Genomic DNA, 27,143 nt, shown 5'->3' on the forward strand with positions numbered 1-27,143 from the left:
ACAGGCATTCACCATGATGCACAAGCTGGTCCCATGTGGACACTCCCCAGATCCACACCAGACATTACGCCTTGATGTTTCCCCAGAGGGGTGTCGTTTACCAAAATGCCTCAGCCGCCTCAATTTTTAACCCCAATTACCTCACCTGCCCGAATTTGATGCCACAAGAGGGGATCAGCTGAAGCTTGGTCCCCTCAACCCAAAGAAAACAAAGCCCCCAAACCCAACCTAGAATCCTCCATTAATAAATCACACCCGCTATCCGAGAGATGGACACCATCATCTCGAAACAAATGTGGTGAATGAAAGTGAATCCTATCATGCGGGATATAAGCATCACCTAAAGACAAAACCAAATTCCTAACCTTCCTATTCACCCACTTTCTGGATCTATCGATCCTGTTAGGGTGGTGTGCACCCCTCCAAATTCTTCTCACCAGCATATCGGACCACACTAAAACAAGGTCCAGATATGACTGGATGAGTCCAGTGAAATCCCGTGTGATCTTAAGCAGCAGATCCATACCTGGCCGCTGCACCAAATCATTTTCACCTAAATGAACCACCAGAACATGGGGCCGATTAGTCAATGACATAATACGGCACACCAAAGGCATGAACACATCCCACAGCATACCCCTCTAAACCTTCCAGCTAACTCTTGCTGTAGCGGAAAGCTGCAGCTGCGTCATGGCAATAGAAGAGAAGGCCCTCTGATGGGCCCAAAATAAGATCGAGTGGCCACATAGGATGACCCTCGCAGGCACTGGAAGGCTCAGCACTCCTAAGAAAAGAAAAGAAACAACACATTAGAATCAATACCTGATATAAGACTTAAAAGTGGAAGAATGCCACCTTCCTATCGCCTAAATATCCTCAACGCTCATGCCCACGAGGGCAGCGGCTGTAGCCGCCCCAATCCGAAAGGAATGCAGCCCATAGACTCCCGTATCGTGACCACTGGCCAACAAGGCCTGCCGAACAACGGCCCAAAATTGAAATTGAGTCAGGGCAGAACCATCCGCATGTATAAAGAGGTAACGCTGGCCCGCTGGCCTGATAGACAAAAATAAATGCACTGCAGCAACTGGGCATAATTCAGGAACCTGGCAAACATTCAATGAAATAACACTGCCACGGCCCTTTTGATCAGTCTTAGAGACTCGAAGGGAAAGCCCAACTATATCAGCACCTAATGTGCAATCGCCAAAGCAGAAGGCTCGGTAGGACACATCACGCTTCGAGGAAGCCAATACTTCACTAGGGCAAAAGGCACCATAGAACATCGTCAGAGTTACTGCGGTGAACAGGTGTGACTCATACTGAGATGAGCACATAGACCTAAATAAAGGCAGGATCTGAAGGAGAACATCGGGCGTGATTGGCCTCCTTCGGTCAGCGGGCCTGTGGGCGGAACGCGACCAACCCTGAAGGACCTTTCTGACCCTAAAATCTACAGAATGATCCTGCAATCCTCTTGCCTTGGAAATAAAGGCCAGCGCAGAGAGGTGTCCGGCGATGGTTGAAACAGAATTATTTTGCCCTTTTAAATATAGCATAAACTGCAGCAAATGTGATACAGGAATAGGCCAATCAGAAGGCAAAGCACTACTGGCACGAAAAGCCTGAAAAGATCCAAAAGCACGCTGATACGCTCTCCAGGTGCTGGGAGTCAGGGCAGAGGCTATGGCAGCCCCCACTTCTAATTCTCAAGGCTCCACAGGAAGAAGGGGACCGGGACCGAATCCAGAGCTGTTCCTGGTGCCAATTCCCGGAAATGTGCCATCTGTAAGCAGGAGAGAGCATCAGCAACACAATTCTGTAAGCCCAGAACATGGCGAGCGAGAAATAATATATTAAAACGCAAGCATTGCAATACAAAGGCCTGCACCAGGCGCATCACACGAGGAGATTTAGAAGTCTGGGTGTTGATAACACACACTGTGGATAAATTATCACACCAGAAACGCACTGTGTGGTTTTGGAATGCTAAAGGCCAGATATATAAAGCCACCACAATTGGGAAGAATTCCAAAAAGGTCATGTCTGAAGTGAGTCCAGAAGCTATCCACTCAGAGGGCCATCTCTCAGCACACCATTGAGATCTAAAAATTACCCCGAAACCAATGCCACCTGCAGCATCGGAATGTACTTGTAGCTCAGCTTCCAGTAATAAATCCTCACGCCAGAAGGGGAGGCCATTATAATTATCCAAAAAAGTAAGCCACATTTTAAAATCCTCTCTCATACCTAACATGACCCTAATAAAATGAAAATGAGAATGAACTCCCTTCATGGCGTCGCAAAGACGACGAAGGAATGCTCTACCTGGCGAAATGACTTTAGAAGCAAAAACTAAATGGCCCAGAAGCTCTTGTAACTGAGCAAGTGTAACCTTTTTCAAAGTCAAAACTGAGTGCAATCTCTGCCTCAATGTGAGCAACTTATCTTGAGGGAGACTGGAAGACTGAGACTGAGTATCCAAATGAATTCCCAAAAATGAAAGGGAAGTAGACGGGCCCTCAGACTTTTCGGGAGCTAAAGGGACACCCAATTCATTAGTCAACTCCTCAAAAGTCCGAATCAAATGCAGACAATGAGAAGTGCCTACAGGGCCAACAAACAAAAAATCGTCAAGATAATGAGCAGACAAGGAAGAACCAGCCCTCCTCCGTAAGGCCCACTCTAGGAATGTGCTGAAGGTCTCAAATGCAGCACAGGACACAGAGCATCCCATTGGCATTGCCCTATGCACATAATACTGGCCTTGAAACCTAAAACCTAATAGAGCAACATCACCCGGATGCACTGGGAGCAAGCGAAATGCAGACTTGATGTCACACTTTGCCATCAAAGCACCCTTTCCAGCCTTCCTAACTACCTTGACAGCCTCATCAAAGGAAGTATATCGAACTGATGTAAATAATGATGAAATACCATCATTAACAGAGACACCTTTTGGGAAAGACAAATTATGAATAAGGCGATATTCACCTGGCTGCTTTTTGGGAACTATCCCAATAGGAGAAATCCTCAAATTTGACAAGGGAGGATAAGGAAAAGGGCCAGAAATCCTATCAGCAGCTATTTCTTTATTCAGTTTTTGAAGAACTACAGGAGCCATAGCAAAAACAGAAGGTTGGTTAGCAGGGGAAGTGGGAACCCTCGGACCTTCGAAAGGAATACGAAAACCCTCTGAAAAACCATACCAAAGACATCTAGCAGCCTGTTTATTGGGATAACTGTTTAATAATCTTGCTAGGGGAAGCAACCTAATAGGGCTACTGGCCTTGCGACGTACTGCCGCTGTTACCAGACCCACGTTTAGGTTGTTGCTGTTCCCCCGATCCCCGGCAAGCCTGATGTGCTCTCTGGCAGGTAGAACTGGGATGAATGCCACCGCAGAGTCCGCATGCGTGCCTGAACCTACAGGGCCGCCTATAACAGCGTCCAGTACTATTGAAGGTCCAACAGACCTGAGGGGGTTGAACCCGCTGCCAGCCTTGGCTGGAACTGGAGGCTGGAGTCTGCACACGCACCAACAGATGCCCGCTATCAGCCCTGTCTCCCAATGAGGGTCTGGCTGATGTCATAGAATGCAGCCAAATTTTATTTATTTATTTATTTATTTATTTAATTAAGCTTATATACCGCCCGACTAGCAACAGCTCTCTGGGCGGTGAACATTAAAAATACAATAAAAATAACACAAAACTGTACACAAAACTGTACAGTCTAAAATCAAAATATAATAATTTACAATTAACAGGAATTAAAATGCCTCAGAGAAGAGAAAGGTTTTAACCTGGCGCCAAAAAGATGATAGTGTCGGCGCCAGGCGCACCTCCTTGGGGAGACCATTCCATAGTTCGGGGGCCACCACTGAGAAGGCCCTAGATCTTGTCACCACTCTCCGGGCTTCCCTATGAGTCGAAACCCGGAGGAGGGCCTTCGTAGTAGACCGTAGTGTACGGGCCAGTTCATATCGGGAGAGGCGTTCCGACAGATATCGTGGTCCCGTGCCGTATAAGGCTTTATAGGTAAGTACCAACACTTTGAATCTGGCCCGGAAGCATATTGGAAGCCAGTGCAAACGGGCTAGCACAGGTGTTATATGCTCAGACCGCTTAGTTCTTGTTAGCAGTCTGGCCGCCGCATTTTGCTCTAGCTGTAGCTTCCGAATCATCTTCAAAGGTAGCCCTACATAAAGCACATTGCAGTAGTCCAGACGCGAGGTTCCCATAGCATGTACCACTGATGAGAGGTCCTCCTTACTCAGATAGGGACTACTATCCAAAGACCAGGATGTTCAACATCCCAACAAAGCGTAGGGTCCAAGGCCACCCTCTGCCTAAAATTCTCATCGTACCGCAACCAAGCCGTGCCAGAGAATTCCCTAAAGGCCCGGTGAATAATGTCCTGATATTTAATCATGGACATGGCCCTGGATGGATAAACTTGAGTCATCACACCCATATATAAAGTATACGCATTAAGCCAATTAGGCCATATGCGATCAACTTTCTTATCTCTGCCTCACTCACATTCGGATCAGCACCCTCTTTAGGCTTTGTTTCAGATTCCCGAAAAAGGAGTGTGAATATATCAATATATTCACCATGCCAAATCTTTTCCTTAGTGGAAGACAATAAGTGATCACCCAATGGCAGGGACGTATCACCCTGTGGATAAACACCAGAGGGAAAAGGCAGTGAAAGAGCAGATGTACTAGCTGAAGCCACGGACGGCTGCCAGGGAGTTACTGCTGCAGTGGGCCAAGGAAGCGCAGGCTGCAGTGGAACTAAGACACCCCCCATATAAACTAGGGATTGCTGTGCTCCACGTAGCGCCTGAGGAGCTGCAGGATACTGTTGCGTCTGCTGAACCTGCATACCAGAAGAATGTGATGGTGCACACCACTCACCCACATAAGCAGCTGGAGACACAACCACTGCAGGTGTGGCTACCCCGGAAGGAGCAGTAGTAAGAGCTTGAACGCCAGGTGTGACAGGGTGGTGTTCTTGGGGAAGACCGGCACCAGTGGAGACTGGAAATTGGGAAGAAGTGGATGCCAGAGGTGCGGCAGATGGGCAGGCTTGTACTGCTGGAACAGTAGACTCATCTCTGGGCGCCACCGCTTCAAGGATACCAATTCTGGCAACCAAATCAGAAAGAATGCCTGATTTAGTTGCCTTAGCAGCCAAGCGGTCCGACTTCTTGCCTGAAGGGGTGGTACTAGGCCCAGCCCCTGGCTCTGAAGGACGCCTGCGCTCCCCCTCAAGGGCCTCCACTCTTGCAACCAAAGCACGAATGGTCCCCATATATTCTTCATCCTTGGAGGACAGGCACTCTTGCTGTGAGGGGGGGCGCTTAGTCGCCTGCTTCACCACTCAAACCCCTCTCTTTTGCTGTACCTTCTTAGGTGGCATGTTGAATTCCAGCTAAACTTAACAATATTAATAACAACAACAACAACAACAATTATTAGCAATATGCAATTCAAACCAATTGCCTTTAAGAAAGTAACCCAGAAACTGAATCGAGCACGACCTTAAAATAAGAAGAAATTAATTGCAGGCACAACCCAAGTGGCCAAAGCAATTAAGCCACAATGAAATTAAATTGGGGGGTGGGGGTTAAAGTATAATGATCGAATCAAATCAAAATGTTTATAATTATTATATATTGATATCGAATTTAAATTTATTTATTTATATTGAAACAATATCACTTAATTCTAATTAATTATGTATATGGCTTAATGAATTAAATTAATTAAAAGCAGAGGGGAAATTAGGGGGGGTAGTAAGTATTTTAAACAATGAAGATTTAATATCAAACGTGAATGGCAATAAAATAAAATCCAATAAAATCAAGAATCAAATGAAATATTGGGGGAGGCTCACATGCCAATTGATATAAAGTTCAGTTAAGGCTGCAATGCCACCAGGAAGCCTAAATGATTAATACCACCCCTCAGGCCTCACTGCAACTGATACCTCCCAGCTGAATCCAAACGCTGGAGAAATAAGGCGCAGCGAGGCGGGAAATTCAAAATAAAGGCCCAGGCACGCTCAGCTCAGGGCACTAACAAAATAGGTGCACCAATAAGCCGCCGCCCGGCAGCCGCCTCCCAGCTGATGCACAGGAAAGGTGCCTACACAGGTCTACTGCAACCCCCAGCAACCCATCAGGGTCCTGGAGACGGTGGGGAGGGTTGCACGCCGCACCAATCAATGGATGGTGGGGTGGCAATACAACGAAGCGCAGGGAGCAAGCACAGCGGTACAACTCCCGCTGCCGCAAACAAGCCGTGAGAAGTGGCCTAGCACGCATGCCCAGTAGGAAGCAACGCCAGCAGCCACAAGCAAGCGCGGATCTGCCCTATGAGCCTCCCAGAAAGGCGAGCGGAACTGGCAGCTTGACGCCCACTGCCCAGCTGAGATGGGGGAATTGGGACCGGCACAAACCACTGCTAAAAGAGAAGCTGCTGTGGGCCAAAATGCACTATATCTCGGGGCCAGAGGGAGAGAGGCAAATTGACCCAACCCCCGCCCCCCAGCCAAACGCGGGAGAAGACAAAAAGGGGGGGAGACCCCCACCCACACCCGCACTCCGTGAGGACTACTGAGGATATGCGGATCGAAAACAGGAACCTGAACAGCAAAGCAATCCAACGACGACTCAAAACTAAGTAAACCACTCAGGAACAGCCAGAGAGCCCTTTTCACCACGTGCCGCAAGGCAAAAAAGGTGCGTTTTTAGGGAGGAGCAGTCTATATATAGCTGCTCAATCCCTCGCCTAATTGGTCAGGATGCCCCACCTGACCAATTACCAACATTCTCAAACCTTCCTGAGTCTTCCCATAATAGGGTGGCAGCAAACCTGCCCCAGCAAAAATGCAGGAACGTTATTCTCATAGTCCATCAATTAGGTTTGTTGCATGGTCTATTGATACATCTTTTCGTTGTAATGCTTTATTTGTTTGTTCCACACAGAAAGAGTACAGATAAATCTATAATTAATTTGTAACAGCAAACTTTTTGCATTTGATACAGCTTCCGGGTTTGATAAACCTTTTTTATGTTTTTCAATATGTTCTTTTAAAGTAGTATTATAATGGCTAGCAAATTCAATTCTATTTTAAAAAATTCCACAATTTGGATCTTCAATTATTTCATTCGAACCTCTAAGAGCTATATTATTTTTGGCACAGAATAGAATAGCATCTACTATTATTTTAAATATTTCATGCCACATCATTTTTTCCTTGTTACATACGTATTTAATTTTTAATTTATTTTTTGTACAATATAAATTTAATAAATTAAAATATCTACCCTGGTGTAGAATTGTAGCAAAATAATGTAATACCGCTAAATTCAAATAGATGATTCGCCACCTTAACCTTAAAATATACGAACGTATTTTTGAGATTTTATTATTTAATAAAGCTTACCTACCTGTTTTCACAATAACACATAAACGTGAAAACAAAGTAATTTGTTTGTTATCGAATCACAAGTTGAAGTCAGTCTAGTTAACAAACAGCGTCAACAATATTTTCAGCTGTGGTCGTTGGGTAAAAAGCGGCATAAACCACAATATAACATAAACATTTGCTCCTGTCGCATGTGTGATACGTCAATCAGTCCTGCGATTCAGTCATTCAGATGTTGGTGAGCAGAGGGCGTCGAGGGCATCCAGGGACTGAGCGATGCAATGACCAATCGCTAAACCGCTAAATAACGCAATGGGCTGCCTGGGCCCACTCGACGCACTCGGTTTACCAACATCTGAACCGCACAGCAGAGCATGGCGGCAAAATTTAAAATTTGAAAATATTATTATATTTCACAATTTTTTGGGTCAGTTCCATTTCAGGGCCGCCTTCATCCTGTGCCTGTGCACCTGTTGCACCTGTCTAGTTACGACGCTGATTGTGAACACTATCATTCTTTTTCTGGGTTTCCCCCACCTTTTTAGTCTACAGCAGGCACATGTAGCATCCCCCCCCCCAAATTTAAACCAAAGCTGTCCCTGGCCACATTCACACCAGACTTTTATTTCCCTTTAGATAGCCATGGCTTCTCCCAAAGAATCCTTGGAGGTGTAGTTAGTGAAGGGTGATGATATTTGCTAGGAGAGGCACTATTTCCCTCAGAGCTTCAATCAGAGTGGCTGACTGTTAAACCGCTCTGGCCACTGGAGCTTTGTCAGGAGAATAGGAGTCTCTTCTCAGTACCTTTCACAAACTACACTTCCCAGTATTCTTTGGGGGAAGCCATGACTGTGCCATGTGAAATCAAAGTCTGGTGGCCCCCTGACTAGCCAAGCCCAGCAGCTGGGAGTCTGGCTTTTAGAACACTGACAGGCTGATTTCACACATGGGGCTAATAGTGCTAGTTTAACGGATTAAAAAGGTAGTGCTTCTGTCCCAATTTCTAAAATCCCTTTCACACTGCAGTACCTCTTGCAATAAGGAACAGTACTTTTTCAGCAGATATAGCGGCATTTGGCACGACTGTCTTTCACACAGCTTGTCTTCGTCCCTCACCCATGCACACTATTCCACACTGTGTAGGAGGTCTAACATCTTGTCCTGTCACCATGCAAGCCCTCTCCCTTTAGGATCTGACTTTTTAAATTGTTTTAGTTGTATTAAGGCCGGTTGTGTGTGGAAAATGCTGCTGCTATCTGCTCTGATGCTGGAATACCGGTACAACGTTCGTCAGGCAAAAAAACAAACAAACCTACACGACTAAAGGGTGGGAACGCACTGCATGCTGGGATGCCTGTTACGTGAGCAGCAGCAGCTAGCAAAACACTCCCGCTATCTTCCGGGTTCCCAGCCTTGCTAACGGATTATTTCTGGTATCATTTATTGCAGAAATTAGCGCTACACTTGCACTACATTCCACCAGAATTCCGGAGCTACCCGGTATGTCGTGTGAAAGCTCAAATATAATTTGCAAATTACCAGGTAAGAAATCATCAGAATAACGGAATAAAGTGCAGTGTGAAACCACCCATAGTTGGTTCTTACTGAGCATGCCCAATGTTATCTTTGAGTTCAATATAAAATTTCTTAAATTAATTAAAAATCAGCCAGGCTTCTTTTTCCCCCCCACTTTTAAACTGCAGAAGATGAAGACCAGAGTATGGGGCAAGGTCAGTAATAGGATGTACTCAGTGAACATGGCTGATTTTTAATTAATTTCAACAGATTATGAGAACTCTGACAGAAAAAAGTCCAAAAGGGGTTTGGTTTTTTCTCTCTCTCTCTTTATATTTTGAACTCTCTTTTCTCACTGACTGTTTTGTGCATTGCCATGAATATTTAGAGGGTTGTTAAGCAAGCATGTTTGAGCTCAGGACTATACGTTGTGTTTTGTTTTGAAATGAGCTTATGGGAAGCATCAGCATGGCATGGGGGGCATTTTCAATTTAACATTGCGGAATGCAAAAAATCCATTCTGACTATTGTGTACAGCCACTCTTGTGGCTATATAATTAGGCTACAATGTTGGAAAAGACTGAATCCAAGCTCAAAGAGTTACAGAATAGTTGGGAAGACAGAAACAACATCAGAGGACATGGATGGATCGGATACAGGATTCTTGCTTCGAACAGTGCTACAAAAACACTGATAAATTACTGTTCAAACACTCCTCCTCTTACATGAGTGTTCAAGGTTATCTTGTGGTATCACAGCTGTTTGAGCTCCATCCCTAAATTCCATCTCTGAGCAACATCTCTAAGCATCATTCCCATCCACCATCTCTGATAACAAACTTAACTAGCTGAACTAGATGGGAGGCAGGCACATTTTCCAGGCTCTCCAAATAAGGTAACTCTCACTGTCCACTACCTGGACTGTGTGTTATCTTATGTTTACAGAATAATGTGAGTGTTGGCTGCAGCCCATAAATGGGGGGAGGGGGGATAGAGGAAAAATATTTGTAGCTGCACATTATAAGAAAGGGTTATATCCCATACATAAGGACTATATATATATATAAACAAACGTAATTGTGATTAACCAAACAGAGGTTTTTATTATATTAACAAAACGTTTCAGCTTCCGCCTTCATCAGCTGCCAACATACAAATGCTGTTACCAAGGTAGCAGTTATAGAGCTTTGAGGATGGAATGCTCAGAGGGGCTTCACTTGCAGAAGCTAAGTAGTGGTGGTACTGTCCTCCAGGTTCAGGCCATGTGGTGCCAATGTGTCCAGAGAGTAAATCCAAAAGTTCTCCCTTTTGGTCAATGCTGCTGGATCTGCTGGCATCTCTATCGCTGTTATGGAAAAGTCCAACAGGCTGTGACCCTCGATGTTAAAATGCTTTGCAACTGGTCGCTCCACTTTTTTTGTCAAGATTGCCAACTTGTGGTTCCTGAAGTGCGTGCGTAGGTCAGTTGTGGTCTTTCCTACATATTGGATATTGCATCCTGGTCTTTTGCACTCGATGATGTAAACTATATTGCAGGACCTGCAGGTGATGTTCTGTTTAATGTAATACGTCCAGCCTGTCCTAGTGCTTGTAAAAGTGGCTGTCTCCCTGAGGTACACACAGGTGATACAGCGTTTGGAGTGACAATGATGAGACCCTGGATTGGTGATGTGTGGCTTTATATAAAAATTATCTTGTGGTATCACAGCTGTTTGAGCTCCATCCCTAAATTCCATCTCTGAGCAACATCTCTAAGCATCATATATATATCATTATATATAAAAGACAGTTTTGAAAGCAACATACAGAACTTCACTCAAGCTTGCTCTGGATCCCTATAAGGATTCCGTTAATCACCTAAAAATATATATGAACGTAATTGTGATAAACCAAACAGAGGTTTTTATTGTATTAACAAAACATTTCAGCTTCTGCCTTCATAAATATATATATATGGGGACAGCCCATAACACACTCTAGCAATTGCAGTTCTGTGAGGACAAGAGGGGTCTCCCAGCAACCCATCACAAACTACACTTCCCAGGATTATTTGAAGGAAGCCACTGTTTGATGTGGAATAATAGTGGAATAAATGTATGATGTGAATGTGACACCCTTCAGTGACGGGAGCTGCCAGTGGAGGAGGGGTGCCTCAGCCAATAGCATGCAAGTGCACCGTTGGTGAATATTTATTGTCTCAGGGCCAGTGACCCTGCTGATATCAACTGGGAACTATGTGCAAAGTAACTGATAACTTGCATGATACACTGACTGTGGCATAACCCACGTTCACCATATAAGAATGTAAGAAGAGCCCTGCTGGATGAGGCCCAAGATCTATCTAGTCCAGCACCCTCTTCTCTCAGTGGCCAAGCTCTGGCCAGGAATGCCCATTCCTGTACAGTTACACCACAGCTGTCTAGCAAACTGCCATATTGGCTACCATTGTCATTAAGATTAAGGACTGAAAACAGCTCAAAGAACAGGAATACTAAGCAGGGGTGGGCAGAAGGCAGATCAATAATAATAATAATAATAATAATAATAAATTTAATTTCTTCGTCGCCTATCTGGCCAATGGCCACTCTAGGTGACTTACAAAATTGTTAAAATACAATTGATAAAATACAGTAATACAATATAAAAACAACACATCTGCAGCAACAGTATTAAAACTGGGCAGGAGGCATTTCAGTTATAACAATTAATCCTCCCCAGATACCCCGAAAGCCTGCTGAAAGAGCCAGGTCTTTAAGGCTTTCCGAAACACATTTAAAGAAGAGGCGTGCTGGAGATCTTGTGGGAGGGAGTTCCAAGGAGTGGGGGCCGCCACTGAGAATGCCTTCTCTCTTGTACCCGCCAATCTGGCTGTTTTTGTTGGCGGGATTGAGAGAAGGCCCTGTGTGGCCGATCTTGTCGGGCGGCATAATTGGTGGCGTTGAAGGCGCTCCGTGAGATAAACTGGGCCGGAACCGTGTAGGGATTTAAAGGTCAATACCAACACCTTGAATTGGGCTCGGAAAACAACTGGTAGCCAGTGTAGGTCGAACAACACTGGTGTGATGTGATCTCGGCGGCGACTATTCGTAAGTAGTCGAGCCGCTGCATTTTGTATCAGTTGTAATTTCCGGACAGTTTTCAAGGGTATCCCCACGTAGAGCGCATTACAGTAGTCCAAACGAGAGGTAACCAGGGCGTGTACCACTAGTGGGAGCTGGTGAACAGGAAGGTAGGGTTGCAGCCTTCGTATGAGGTGTAGTTGGTACCAGGCTGCCCGGCTCACTGCCGAAATCTGAGCCTCCATGGACAGCCTGGAATCAAGCACAACCCCAAGGCTGCGGACCTGGTCCTTTAGGGGTAGACTCACCCCGTTAAACGTCAGGTCAATGTCGCCCAACCTTCTCTTGTCCCCCACAAGTAGTACCTCGGTCTTATCAGGGTTCAACTTCAGCTTGTTCCTTCCCATCCATCCACTCACGGATTCCAGGCACTTGGACAAGGTCTCCACAGCCAACTCTGGTGAAGATTTAAACGAGAGATAGAGCTGAGTGTCATTCACATATTGATGACACTGCAGCCCAAATCTCCTAATGATTGTCCCCAGCGGCTTTATATAGATGTTAAATAGCATGGGAGAGAGGATAGAACCCTGTGGCACTCCACAATTGAGAGGCCAAGGGTCTGATACCTCCTCCCCCAACGCTACCTGTTGGTACCTATCGGAGAGAAAGGAATGGAACCACTTGTAATCAAGATCTACCGGTACATCTCTGGGCAATTTAAAATAGATTGGCAAGAGTTTCTGACTGACTCCCAATAGTTTAACAATAGCAACAACAAACCAGCTTTCCCAACTAAATGAAATTGCTGATCTGAAGGATGTGAACCAGTTCTGTGAGTAGTAAAAAACAAAGTAGATCTGTCAAGCCAGAAGTGTGCCCAGGACTAAAGGACATACCATAAGACTCTTGATTTCTTCCTCTACATTAGCTGCTCTTTAGCATTCAGGTGGGGATGCAAGGTGATGATGTAGCACTTGGGGGAAAAGATACAACCCAATAACCTAGCACCAGAAGCTAAAACAGAGAATATCTCCATGGCTATTATGTATTCCCTTTGGTATTGAGAAAGATGGAAATAAAGGATATCTAAACAGTGCAAACATCAAAAATGTGAAGGTGATATACTTGGTTTCATTATAACTATCATGTAGCCTCCTGGCTTAGAAGTCCAAAAGGAAACTGATGTCAGAAAGGATGGTCATATAAGCCAAGTCAGAGTAAAACAGGGTGACAGACCCTTCAGTGTATTCTAATATGATGCTTGCACTTTGGAAATGCATATCAAAAGCTAGGAATGAGGGAGACGTCCTCGGCCATGGACCACAGATGAAAGATGGTACAAGACAGCACAAAAGGATGGCTGATTTGATTGTTTTTACCCACACACAACACCATGGTGACTAGCAATGCAAAAATGTCCTAGGATTTAGATTTAACTAAGTTCCATGCAAGATAGCCTTCAGAGTTAAGATCAGACCTTAATATTATAATATAGCATTTTGGAAAAAAGATACAGCTGAGTAAACCTGCACCAGAGGCCAAAATGCAAAAAATCTCCGCAGCTACCATGTATTTCCCTTTGGTGCTCAGATACGTGGGAACAAAGCAGGCCCAAACACTGCAAAACACCAACATGCTGAAAGTGATAAACTTAGCTTCATTAAACCTATCAGGCAGATTCCGTGCTAGGAAAGCTGCAATAAAACTGACAACTGCTAAAAGACCCATGTAGCTGAGCATGCAATAAAACATGGTGGTGGATCCTTCATCACACTGGACTATGATCTGCCTATGCTGTGAATGCATGTCTATGTTTGGAAAGGGAGGATTTGTTGCTAACCAGACAGTACAGATTGCCAGTTGACCAAGGGAACCACAAAGTATAATGGAGTTGGACACTCTTTTCCTCAGCCATTTCCTCATTTTGCTTCCTGGCTGTGTGGCCTTGAAAACCAGAATCACTGTGATGGTTTTGGCCAGCACAGAAGAAACAGTAGCGGAGAAGATGATCCCAAATACTGTTTGCTGTAGAAGGCAGGTCACTTTCCTGGGTTGGCCAATAAAGAGCAAGGAGCAGAGGAAACAAAGCAGGAGAGAGACAAGGAGAATGTAGGTGATATCTCGATTGTTGGCTTTGACAGTTGGAGTGTCCTGATGCTTAATAAATATTCTCAATATCAAAGCTGTGACAAAAGACAAAGCTAGGGAACAGGTAGCTGAAGCCATTCCCAAGGGTTCTTCATAAGAGAGGTAGTGTATAGATCTTGGGATGCATTGATCCCGTTCTCGGTTGGAATACTTCTTGTCTGGGCATTTGACACAATGATCAGCATCTTCAAATAATGGAAATATTCATTTATTTTAAATATTCTTATTCTACGTTTGAAAATAATCAGTATGACATGCATACATATAAAGACACATTAATTATAACCACTCAATATAATTGGATGATTTGGATAATATCCCCCAGTAAAGCTAGGATAAAATTATAAGTCTTTTGGTATCTATTTAAAATGTCTTTTCAATAAGCCCCATTGAATTCAATAGGACTTAGTTCTGAGTAGACCTTGTTAGGATTGTGCTGTGGACCTGCCTGTTTACCATCCAAGAACTGCAAATCAGATCATTTTTCATTGGAATTCACAAAGTTCCTTTTCATCTTTAGATGCTTCAGGGATTGGTTTCACAGTTAACATGTACAGGGAACAGTTCCCTTAATCCCACTCTTTATAATAAAAGTTTAGATATTTGTACTTCTTTAATTTTTCAAGGTCTATGGAATTCTTGGCAATGTAACTTAAGATTTGCTCAATGTGACCCTTTATTGTTGCTACCAATTCCCTTAGAATGCTTTCAAAATCTCTAGTAATCTTGGTACAGAAGACTTAGGTTTGAGATTGGCACCAATCCTGGAGGCTGAATGAACTATTAATGAAGATTTTTAATGAAGTGATATTATGTACACAAGGGAACTCTGATACAGCAGTGGAAGCTCATTGTAACGTGGTTGCCTGTACCACGAATGTGGATATACAGCAGGTATGACAATGTGCCCAAGTACAATACTGCAGTTTTCATTATAATGTGGAACCCCTATAATGTGAATGCATACTTTGTCCCCCGCCCCTTGTGTTATAGCGAGCTGCGACTGTATTTACTTTGTGGTCTTACAAGAAATCTGGTTGCTGACACCAAGCTCTAAAAGTCTTTCACCTCAGGCCAAATTTTCTAAACTTTCATCCCAGCAAATTTGTCCCCAGCTGCTGTCTACAGTCTGCCTCTGACCCCAAAGATCCTCCAGTTGTACATCTGGCTGCTTGGACAGTTTAGCTGATTTTAAAAACCTACTTGTGTGACTTTCTTTTGGTTAGACCTTTACACAGAGCACCCTCTTAGCTGAACCGAGTTACTGGATCCATTTTTCTGATCTTCACCAGCAAAGTAATGTTAATACTCTGGGGATAAATAGCTTAGTGTTCAGGCCTCCGCTATCCACTTTCCCCTTGGTTTTCTCTGGTTCTTGCCACACATTTCTCTCATCAGCTGACTTTCTCAAATGATCATTAATTGCCATTTCTTCATCTAGTAGAACTTTCAGCCAATAAGATTCTCTTGTTTCACAGACGAATTGAAATGAATGTACCTGATTCAGGTCACATCTATAAACACTATAAATGATTATCTTTCTCTTCTCTCTCAGAATCTCTCACCAAGCAGCTACTGCTGAACAGGTCTGCTTCATGAACAACACAAGGCCCCAAACTTTAACAGTTGCATCAACAGAGGCTTCAGAGATCTTTTCCAAAGCACAAAAATAAACAAATAAATATGTACCATTTCTCCACACCAAGTCTGACTATGCACATGTAAACAAACAACAATACATAAAATCTGTGCATATGGCTCTTTGGAAGTTGGATCAAGCAGCTGGATTTAGTCTATCATATTTTCCCCTTTCCCCCAAAAAAGCTGATTTTTAAATATCTGTGTTTGAACTATGAACTATAATTCTACAATTGTTCTTTGGGAGCTTTATTTTTTTGAGGGGGCGGGATTTTATTCTGTTACACCTGATAATCTCTTATTGTAATGTGTAATTCACCTTGAAGCAATTTTATTTGAAAAGGCAGTATATCAATGTTTTAAAATAAACCAATCAATATTATTACCAGAAATACATTAATGGTTAAAAAAATAGAAGTCTCAAACAGTTCTGTTTTGAATTTGCAGAAATGTTATCCATTTAGAGTTAGATTATGAGATCCTCAGAAACTTGTTTGGCATTTATATTTTCTTTTCTGCTTGTGTTACGATCAAGAACAACTCTAAAACCAAATAGTGGTGACAGAGCTCATGCGACCCATTTTATGTCTGAGCATCATTCCCCATTGAAGGAAAGAGTAAGTACTCAGTCTTTCCTACCTATCCGGTTGGAAATGGTCCCTTCTGAGCATGGAGTGCAATCATAGCAACAAACTGGCTCTCCCTCCCGAACTCTCCTGCTGGATCCAGAGTGGCAGCTGTCACAGCATACAGAATGGGGCAGCATCTAAACAGAGGGGGAAAAGGGGAGTTAACTCTTACGTTTAGGGACAGATTTTTTGAGAATTCTTCTCATCCAAATTTCTCCCAGGATTTTGGAGTTTTGAATTGTCTGGTATTTCATTCTAGATTGAATCAATGCATGTGGGCTTGGTATGGAAGCTCCAGCTGAACTGAAGGGACTATTTCACTGGATATTTCCCAACAGTTTCCTGTGGCCATTAGTTGTGGCAGCAGCCCAGCTTTTTTATTTTTTTCTCTGTTTTTGTTTTATACTTTTATTTTCTGCAGCTACTGCAAGTGGCTGCCCTGGCTTGAATAAAGCATTGCGACAGGGCTTTTTTGGGGGGAATGAATATTGGACACTACAAAATATGCTGGAGAATATTGTTAGGCTTTCGGGGGTAAGAAAATAATGTTAAGAAAAATCTCAGAAAAAAAATCTGAAAAAATACAGCTTGGTTCTGGCAGTCCCCCTCACCCCCCAAAATAGGGTATGCATATATAACAATATATTCTGTCAGTATTTAATAGCCCCCCTTCCCCAAATAATCTCATGGACAAATGTCATATGAAAATCACAACAAAATTGGATTGTTTACAGGATTGTATAAATGTACATGTTTGCATGGGTAATGAAAAGGGACAAAAGAACTTAAGCAATTAAAAGATGAAGTGAGCTATATATTCCTCCAGTTCTGAAATTAATTTTAAAACATCTATATATTTTTCTTAATGTATGGTTTTGTTCTCAATAAAATAACAAACAAGGTGCACATGGACGTTATTGCCATACAGTGATGGAGCTAAAAAAGCAAGTTTTTTGGTACAGAAAGTATGACTAATGTTCCTCTATGGGTTGCTTCAGATTAAATAAGGAAAAAGTTATTTCCTAAAAGTCTTTGGGGACTTTGTTGGCCTCCTGTTTAGTGTATCAACATTCATGTATGCCACGAGGAGCCAAAACAGTGCCCTCCTAACATTCTGAACTTCAAATCCTGTGAAAGGAAACCAGGTATTGAACATTATCAGCACACACTATACCCATAAGGTATAGTTGTTTTCTGTGTTGTTTTCCGAACTTTGGGAGAAGCGGAATCCAAGGCAAAGCTGAGAATACAGTTGTGGACCAGGGGAAATGCTCTCATTTCTATTTTTGTTTCCTTTTGCAGTGTGGATTGATCCTGAAGATGAGTCATAGCCCCCCCCCAGTTTTTGTACAGTAAGAAGATAGTTTTTTCTACATCCAACCTTGTACAGATTTTAAAAGGGCAGAATTAAAAGAACTAACCTGATTGAACCAGCTGTTCCATGTGATTCTGTCATCTTTAATAGTGAACTGCTGGCCTACCCAACTCTGGTGGTCCATCTTTCCAACTTTTACCTGGATGAAGGATCCATTGGGGAAGACAATGCAATTCACAATGTCATATCCACTAGCAGACTCTTGGTTCTCATTTAAAAACACCTCATCCCCAGCACTGTTGTTAAACCTCATGTTCCTCAAAATATGATGCAACTGGATGAAAAGAAGCAGCATCAGAGTTAAACAAACTGTGTTGTCTGCACAACTGTATTAGCCTTATATAGCTTTGGACCAATTTAGTTGATGGTGTGCCTTATCCCTTATAGGTCTGACCAGAGCTTGGAAGTAATTTGTTACAAGTAATGAATTACCTGTAATTCATTACAAGTAACGAGTTACTTGTAATTCATTACTTTTTTGAGGAACAAATGGGTAATTCCTTTACATTTTGATCGTTATAAAACTAGCAGTAATTTTATTACTTTTGTGGAGTAATTGTAATGTTTCCAGCATTACTTTTGGGCATTACTTGAGGGGGGGAGCAGGGGAAGTCTTCTCCTCCTCTGATTTGTGGATCAAAATTATGTGCCTCAAACTGGGCTTTTCTGCAGCGTCTCTCTTCCCTCATGCTCTGTGGGTGGGTAGGAGGCGATAAGGGAGGAGGTGGAGAGTGAGACAGGGTGGAGTGGAGAAAACGATTGTTTTTAAAAAATGGACAGTGGTGGTGAAGAATGAAGTGGAGGGGAAAACGAGCTGGAGAGCAAGAACATGGATAAAGGAGAAGAAGGCAGCAGCAGAATGGAGATAAAGAACTGTGGAGGTGAAAGATGACAACGTGTGTGTGTGTGTATTTGCACTTGGTGCACAAAGTGGCCTCCACCACCCTGGCTACTGTGCTGCATTTGCAGTATTTTAATTTTTTTTTTCGTCTCATGGAAAAATGTTTGCTTGGGTGAGTGTCCCTTAGTTGGTGGCAGGGCAGGGTCCAGGAGGTGGTTAAGTGAGAGAGATTATGCTTGCTGGCTGAGTGGGGGGTTGCACTTGGTTTGACATGCAAAGGTCTGAGTAGTGGCCTCTGCCTCCCTCCCCACCTCCCTTACCAGCGGAGAGACCACCATTGCTATCATGGATAAAAAGTATTATTCTACTACCTCTGTATGTGTGTGTTTATTTTTAATGTAGTTTTAGGCTACTTAGATGTGCAACAGCCAAGGCCAGCACCCTGTAGTTATTTTTTTTAAAAAAGTAACTGAAATGTAATTGTAGTGGTTACTTTTAAGAAAAAGTAAAGTAATCAGTTACTTTCAGAGCAATTGTGATTGTAACAGTAGTTACTACTTTTTGGGCCGAGTAATTGTAACTGTAATTTATTACTTTTTAAAAGTAATCTTCCAAGCTCTGGGCCTGACCCCACATAAAAATCCATGTGGGAGGCCCTTCTTGCCTGCACCACAGATGACAGAAACGCCTTACGTAGCAATGCAGGAGAGGACTATTACAGTATTGGTGCCTCAATCGTGGAACTCTTTATTCTGTCAGACATGGCTGGCACTATGCATTTGCCCAAACATTTGGGAGAATCTGCTGATCTGTTGTTCAGCTTGTTGAGTTTAGCCTGTTGGTTTGTTTCATATGTATTTTTAGAGAAGTTAATATAACCTGCTATGGGATAAGCTTCTTTAAATGGGATAAGATGCTTTAAGAAATCCTTTAAACAAACAAAACAACTGTATTAGAACCCCTGCAATATGCAAGCTAAAATCCTTTGTCATAAGTGTATTCTAAACAATTTGTTAAACCGTTTCTTACACTGCATTAACAAAGAGATGCAGTCTACTGAAGAATTATGCTTAACCAATGTCTGAGAGTCTCACATACCTCGTAGAGTAGCTGTGATGATAAAATGGGATGGTATAATGTATCTCCCTATTAGCTACAACTGAGTTAGAGAAATATGGTAGGATGAGTCTTGAAATACATCTTATATTATACCTGTTGGTTTTCAAAACATGGTGAAACAACATTTAAAGAAAAAGACATCAAAAGGGTATCAGAAAGGGTCGCTTGCCTCAAGTGTATTAAAGTCCTTGTGGTATGATATGCAAACTAAGACATGTGGCTATAATCACACTTGAAAAATTATGTATTGCTCATGTGATCATTATTAGCAGACACTTAATGAAAGTCACCGAATGTCAGAAGTTTGTGTTTCAAGAGACCTAAACCATATCTAATCTAATGATTAAATGTAAAGCCATTTAATCCCTTCAATACTGATTTTGCTATGAGCCCAACTGTCCCAACATATTCCATGTGGATGATATAGCCATTGGAAGAACCTAGCATAGTGTTTACTAATAAAGGAAAAGAGAATGAAATAAATGATCATGTACCACGAGCAGAGAACATATGCATGGATGAATGGCATATAAAAAGTAGCAAAGTTATTTATTATTTTATTTATAGCCTACCCTTCCTCCTAGCAGAAGCCCAGGGCATCAAACAAAAGCACTAAAAACACTTTAAACATCATAAAAACAGACTTTAAAATACATTAAAACAAAACATATTTTAAAAAGTTTTTTAAAAAGCTTTCAAAACATCTTTTAAAAAAGTTTAAAAACATATTGTTTAAAAAAAAGTTTTAAAAACATATTAAAAACAATCCAACACAGAAGCAGACTGAGATAAGAACTTAAATGCTTGTTGAAAGAGGAAAGGCTTCAATAGGCACTGAAAAGTTAACACAGATGGTGCCTGTTTAATATTTAAGGGTAGTCAATTTTGAATCTGAAAGAAATTGCACATCTCAGTGTAAATGTACGTATGTGTATGTTGGTACACTTGTTAACCAAAGTGAGCCAGTGGTCAGCTGTGTAATAAGTCTTTTCCCCCATCTTTATTCCACAGCTATAAAGTGAGAATACCAGGAAACCTCTAAAATATCTAATGTGACTACAAACACAATGATCAGATAAGCACAATTTATTTTTATTTATTATTTGATTTTTATCCTTCCTCCCAACAGGAGCCCAGGGCAGCAAACAAAAGCACTAAAAACACTCTAAAACATCATAAAACCAGACTTGAACATACATTAAAACAAAACATTTTTAAAAAACTTTTTTTTAAAAAAAGCTTTCAAAACATCTTTTTTTAAAAAAGGTTAAAAACGTATATTTTTTAAAAAAAGTTTTAAAAACATATTAAAAAGCAATCCCAACACAGACACAACAATAAATAATAGCGTAGAACGCTTATAGGATATTTTTATTGAGAAAATTGATCCTCACCACCGGTTACCTCTTTAAAAAACAAAGCCACTGGAGAAATTACCTCCCATTGTTGCATTTTCCATAGCTTCAACTGTTCTTTTCTTCCGAACTCTGTGTACATGGAATTGGGTGAATACATTTCATGGAAAGCTCGTGCCACAAAATGAATCGCATTGTAGGTACTATAGCTCTGGCCAGTCATGACCATTTCAAACACAGGTCCTGGCAAGGACTCCATCTTTTCTGTCCCTGTGCAACTTATTGTACCATTGTCTAAGTTCAGATCAGAATTTTGATACCCATGGTTGAATGCCTGCCTACAGAAGGCCTGAAGGAAGATGTCACCATTAGGATGCAGAGGATTCAGGGTGTGAAGAAAGTCCTGGAATCCTGGCACATCATTTGTGTGAATTGTGAAAGACAAAGCACCATGGAAAGGTTTTAGAAACCACAAACCCCGAGAGTTTATAGCAGTAAAATCCCACTGGGCAGTCATGATCCACACTTTCCCTACAAGAGCCATTTCTTCATATCGGTAATGGAAATCTATCCACATGGTTAATGTAAGTAAAGCCTGGGAATCCCCATATACAGCAACTACATTGGCATTGGTTTGAGAGAATGTATTTTCAATTTTATGCAATTCCATCTGGATTTCTGTTTCAGTGGCAGTGAATGTTGTCAAAATTCTTTGAGTAAATGCAGCACAAATGCCATACTCAAGCAACAATACCTTCAGTGTCTGGACAAACGTTTCTCCAGCATCATCATCTGGAGCAACCAGGCCTATCCACCTCCATGTGAAATGAAGGAGTAACTGGATTATTCCTTTATACTGTAATGATTCATTTGGGACCATCTGATAGAAGAAAGGGAACTGGGTTTTGTCGCTCAGCACTGGATCAAATGAGCCATAACTGAGCTGAGAAGAGAACAAATGACACATCTAAAGCATCACATTGAGATGTTTATCTGTACCGCTTACTAGAAAGAATAACTCCCATTTTAAGATATTAACTTCTTAAATTAATTAGACAGGGATGACTAACTTGTTCAAATGATTTCAACGCTGCATATGCTAACATATGAACCTTATAGGAACATAGGAAGCTGCCTTATGCTGAATCAGACCATTGGTCTATATGGCTCAGAATTGACAACACTGACTGGTAGCAGGCCTCCAGGGTTTCAGGCAGGAGTCTCTGCCAGTCCTACCTGGAAATGTTGGGGATTGAACTGGGACCTTCTGAATGCAAGGCAGATGCTCTACCACTGAGCTATAGCCCTATCATTTTCGGGTGATAACTGATAAGGTCTATCCAGGTAATAATTATTACACAGACCAAATACAGCCAAATACAGCTGTGAAGAGTGTCTGAACATTCTGAATTTAGTGAGTTTTTTGTTATTATTCTCACATAATTAATTTCATCCTCAGACCAGATTGTCAATCCAAAGAATGTTATAAAAATGCCTTGGTATAAAAATATCAAGGTATGTGTAACCCAGCATTCATTTAATTCAACATGCAGTTACCAGGTGCCAGACTATATATTTCACTGTTAATTTAACCAGCAGTTTGCCCCTGGAAGGTTAGAAGCTGACCATCACAACATCCCTACCTGTGGCAGCTTGTAGATACTGATGATGTTTGATATTTGAATGGAAGTTTCTGAGCCAAGTCCCCCAACAATGGCCAACAGTTTTCCTTGTGTGCCACACTTGTAATTAGTGTCCATCCTCTTTTGTGTAGTTAGGAACTGCAGTGTGGTTAAATAAGACAATATTCCCATGCAGTAATTGTCAGTTATGCGAAAACCCAGCGTAATGTTGGGCAACAGTTTAGAATTCTTGTTGATCTCTCCCACAGCAAACACAAAGGCCAGAATATGCTGGTAGTTCTTAGGATGAATCCTACAATGTGAATTGCATTGAGTGTTGTAAAAATAATTAAATAATGTAATGTAAGCCCATTTACTTAAAAAGAGAAGCAGACCTGTCTTTTCACCTGTTATTTGCTTGTTAAGTAGAAAACCAGATATTAAAGTGATAAGCTTCTAATTTGAATACACATTTTATTTGATTGCAAACCCATATCTTAATCACTATTCACCTTTTTGTTGGTAAATACAATAAATACAATGAAAAAGGTACATTTTTTCTTTACTGATCTTCGTTCATATATAAATTCACAAAAGGAATCACTATATCCTACAATCAGTGGTCTTATTTTTGCATAGGAAATGTGGCATTTCCAGGTGGGTTTGAACATATTCTCTATATGAACTACAATTAATTAAATTATATTTTACCAGAGGTGAAGCATAGGAGGACATCACATCATCTTGGTATTGAGTCTTATGATATACAGCAAATGCCTATTTATTTACATGAACATAGTTTACATGAGAATTTTGTATAATTCACATATGAGGTGGGGAGAGACATTCTTACCTGAACTTGATAATATTAAAGAAAAAGGGTGGTTTTTGAAAGATTTCTAAGTCAGTTACAGAAGTATGCATTGAAAAAATGCCACCAATGATAAAGTCCTCTATTTGATAATACTCAGTGATGGCAATGTTGTCATTGTTTGAAGCACAGATACTTGTCAAAGCTGTGTATATGGTGTCAAGTGGTAAAAGTAACAAGAGAAGCAGAAGCATATTCATTATGTCAGCAAGCCATGTATCTTATCTAGCTACAACTAAAATCCAATTTTTAACTCCTGAACAGATTTCAGCATAATATAGAGTACCCCTGCTATAAGGGTAAAAAATGCCCTTGGTACTCTTTGGTGTCCACATTTCATTTTTCAAAAATATAATTGTCCAGTAGGACCAAAAGATCTTTTAACTTAACACTAACAGCTCAGGACTCCAGTGTAACCCACTCCCAGTCCTTCAGATTATCTGGAGCACCAATCAAATTAGTGGCCATAAAAAATGTGAGTCAAAGTTCTAATGTTGCTTCATGTACAATGTACAATATGTTTTCTCCCAGACCTCAGTTGAGCTAGGAAATAGACTGGCAGCATCCCTGCTTTTCATCTACTGCAGTCTTGACTCTGAATTACACAGGGTTTATTATAGAAGTGTTAGCAGTTGTGTGGTGAATCTTTTGAAAACAACAAACCTTATTTTTTAAGTGGAGTCTGCTAGTCCATAGAGCATTGCAAAATGGAGAATCAATAACTGCAGGTGTTAATTACTACCCCACAGCTTTACTCCTGGGAGCAGTGATCCAGCCAAGGGGGGTCCAGCCACTCCATGCATTTCTATGGAGGAGGGTGACTAGGAGCTACAAGGAAAATCATGTAGCTGAGAGGCCACTCCAGTCCACAAGAGGGTCTGGGACCTCTCCATCCACCTCCTTGGTCCTTTGCATCTACTCCTTTCTGTTTTTCCCAGAATTAATGTCTTTTCTAGTGAATCATGTCTTCTCATTATGTGTCTAGAGTATGATAACCTCAGTTTCATCATTTTAGCTTCTAATGATAGTTCTGGTTTACTTTGTTCTAACATCCAATTATTTGTCTTTTTAGCAGTCCATGGTATGCACAAAGCTCTCCTCCAACACCACATTTCAAATGACTTGATTTTTCTATTATCCACTTCTTTCACTGTCCAACTTTCACATCCACACATAGAAATGGGGAATGCCATGGTCTGAATGATCCTGACTTTAGTGTTCAGTGATACATCTTTGCATGTGAGGACCTTTTCTAGTTCTCTCATAGCTGCCCTCCCCAGTCCTAGCCTTTTTCTGATTTCTTGACTATTGTCTCCAGTTTGGTTAATGACTGTGCCGAGGAATTGATAATCTTTGACAAGGGAAGGTGATTGAAGGTTGTGGTGCAGCAATTGCAAGTACTCTTGGATGAAACAGATTATCTTGACCCATTCCAGTCTGAGTTCAGGCCGTGTTTATGGGACTGAATTGGCCTTGGTCACCCTGATGGATGACCTTTATTGGGAGAATGACAGGGGAAGTGCAACCCTGTTATTCTTACTTTATCTCTCAGTGGCTTTTGATACCATTGAACATAGTATCCTTCTGGGCCAACTTGGTGAGATGGATATTGGAGGCACTGTTTGAGAATGGTTCCAATCCTATCTCCAAGGTTGTTTTCAGAGAATAGCATTGGGTGCTTATATTTTGGCCCCCTGACAGTTGTGCTGTGTGGTGCTGCAGGGTGCCATCTTGTCCCCCATGCTGTTTAACATCTATATGAAGCCTTTGGGAGCTGTCATCAGGAGATTTGGGGAAAGGTGTCAGCGGTAGGCTGATGATACCCAGCGCTATTCCTCTGTAACATCTGAATCGGGAGAGGCCATGCAAGCCCTGGACCACTGCCTGGACTTGATGGTGGGCTGGATGAGGGCCAATAAGCTGAGTCTGAATCCTAGCAAGACAGAGGTGCTGTGGGTTAGATAATTGGTGAGTTCAGATAACTGGTCAGTTGCCTGCTTTAGATGGGGTTGTACTCCCTCTGAAAGAGCAGGTCCATAGTCTGGGGGTGCTCCTGGATCCATCTTTGTCGCTAGAAGCCCAAGTGACCTCAGTGGCTAGGAGTGCCTTTTTCCAGCTTCTGCTGGTAAGAGAGCTGCAGCTGTTTTTGGACCAGGATAACCTGACCACTGTTGTCCACACACTAGTAACCTCTAGGCTAGATTACTGTAATGCTCTCTATGTTGGGCTATCCTTGAGGTTGGTCCGGAAGCTGCAGCAGGTGCAAAATGTGGTGGCGAGACTACTCACTGGGGCAGGATATAGCCAACATGTCACTCCACTACTGAAAGGATTGCACTGGCTCCCCATTTTCTACTGGGCCAAGTTCAAGGTTCTAGGCTTGGTGTACAAAGCCCTATACAGCTTGGGACCATGATACCTGAAAGACCGTCTTATCTCTTATATACCCAGTTGATCACTGCGCTCTGCAGATGAGGGCCTCCTCAGATACCATCTTATCAGGAGGTCTGTTCCACACAACATAGGAAATGGACCTTTAGTGTGGCAGCACCTACCCTGTGGAATTCCCTCCCCTTAAATATTAGACAGGTGCGATCTCTGTTAATTTTTTGGTGCCTATTGAAGACCTTCCTCTTTCAACAAGCCTTTTTAACTTGAGACCTTATCCCAGTCTCTGCCTGTGTTGGAACTGCTTTCTAATATTTTTTTAAGCAATATGTTTGTAACTTTTTTACTTTTGTTTGATTTAACGTACTCCCTTCGGCACTGTTGGAGGGCCATTTCAATAAGATTCCTGGTAGTGAACGGTTATGCCTCTGTGGAGATGGTGCAGTGGAGTCTGTAGAACATGTTCTTCTATCCTGTGAGCTATATAAAGAATACAGGAGAAGGCTAATTTCCCCTTTGGTAACAGCTTTGCCTAAGGGCAATTCCACCAATCTGGTGTTGACCTGTCTTGGTGATGTGTCATCTTATATCACTACTAATGTTGCAAAGTTTCTCCTTATTTCAATGCAAATTAGGCAAAAATGTTGTTAACCTGCTCTTTAAAGAATTGGGCTCTTGGAACTATGGTAGCTCTGTATCCTAAACATCCAAATCCTCCATCCTGTATGTTTGCCTTTTTATGTATCTTTTTTTTAATATCTGGTCTGTGACCGTAATAATAAAATTCATTCATTCACTTTCTAAAAGATGTCTTGAAAGCTTTTAAAAAATGTTTTTAAATATGTTTTGTTTTAATGTATTTTAAAGTCTGTTTTTATGACATTTTAGAGTATTTTTAGTGCTCTTGTTTGCTGCCCTGGGCTCCTGCTGGGAGGAAGGGTGGGATATAAATCAAACAATAAATAAATAAATAAAATATAACTTCTGGGTATGTGACTTGCAATGAGAGGGCAGGTTTGATATCAGGAAGCACCTGATTTTTTCTGACAACTCAGGCTGAGGAATAGCATCTGTGAGGTCTTGGCTCATGATCTGGACCACCAACCCCAAGTGTATGACCACCAGCCTCATGTTATGTT

At 41.9% G+C, this 27,143-nt stretch overlaps 1 protein-coding gene across 1 annotated transcript; it reads right to left on the reverse strand.

Annotated features, from left to right (window-relative positions):
• Positions 1-13,437: 13,437 nt before the first annotated feature.
• Positions 13,438-23,816, reverse strand: LOC133367954 (vomeronasal type-2 receptor 26-like). The gene is made up of 6 exons (XM_061592040.1): positions 23,599-23,816; positions 22,767-23,058; positions 21,206-22,066; positions 17,855-18,082; positions 16,444-16,570; positions 13,438-14,351 (listed from the first exon to the last, which is right to left on the reverse strand). Exons 1-6 carry the CDS (start codon positions 23,814-23,816, stop codon positions 13,438-13,440), a joined length of 2,640 nt encoding a protein of 879 aa, XP_061448024.1.
• Positions 23,817-27,143: the final 3,327 nt, after the last annotated feature.

This window comes from Rhineura floridana, chromosome 11 (genome assembly GCF_030035675.1).
Source record: "Rhineura floridana isolate rRhiFlo1 chromosome 11, rRhiFlo1.hap2, whole genome shotgun sequence".
Taxonomy (NCBI): Eukaryota; Metazoa; Chordata; class Lepidosauria; order Squamata; family Rhineuridae; genus Rhineura; species Rhineura floridana.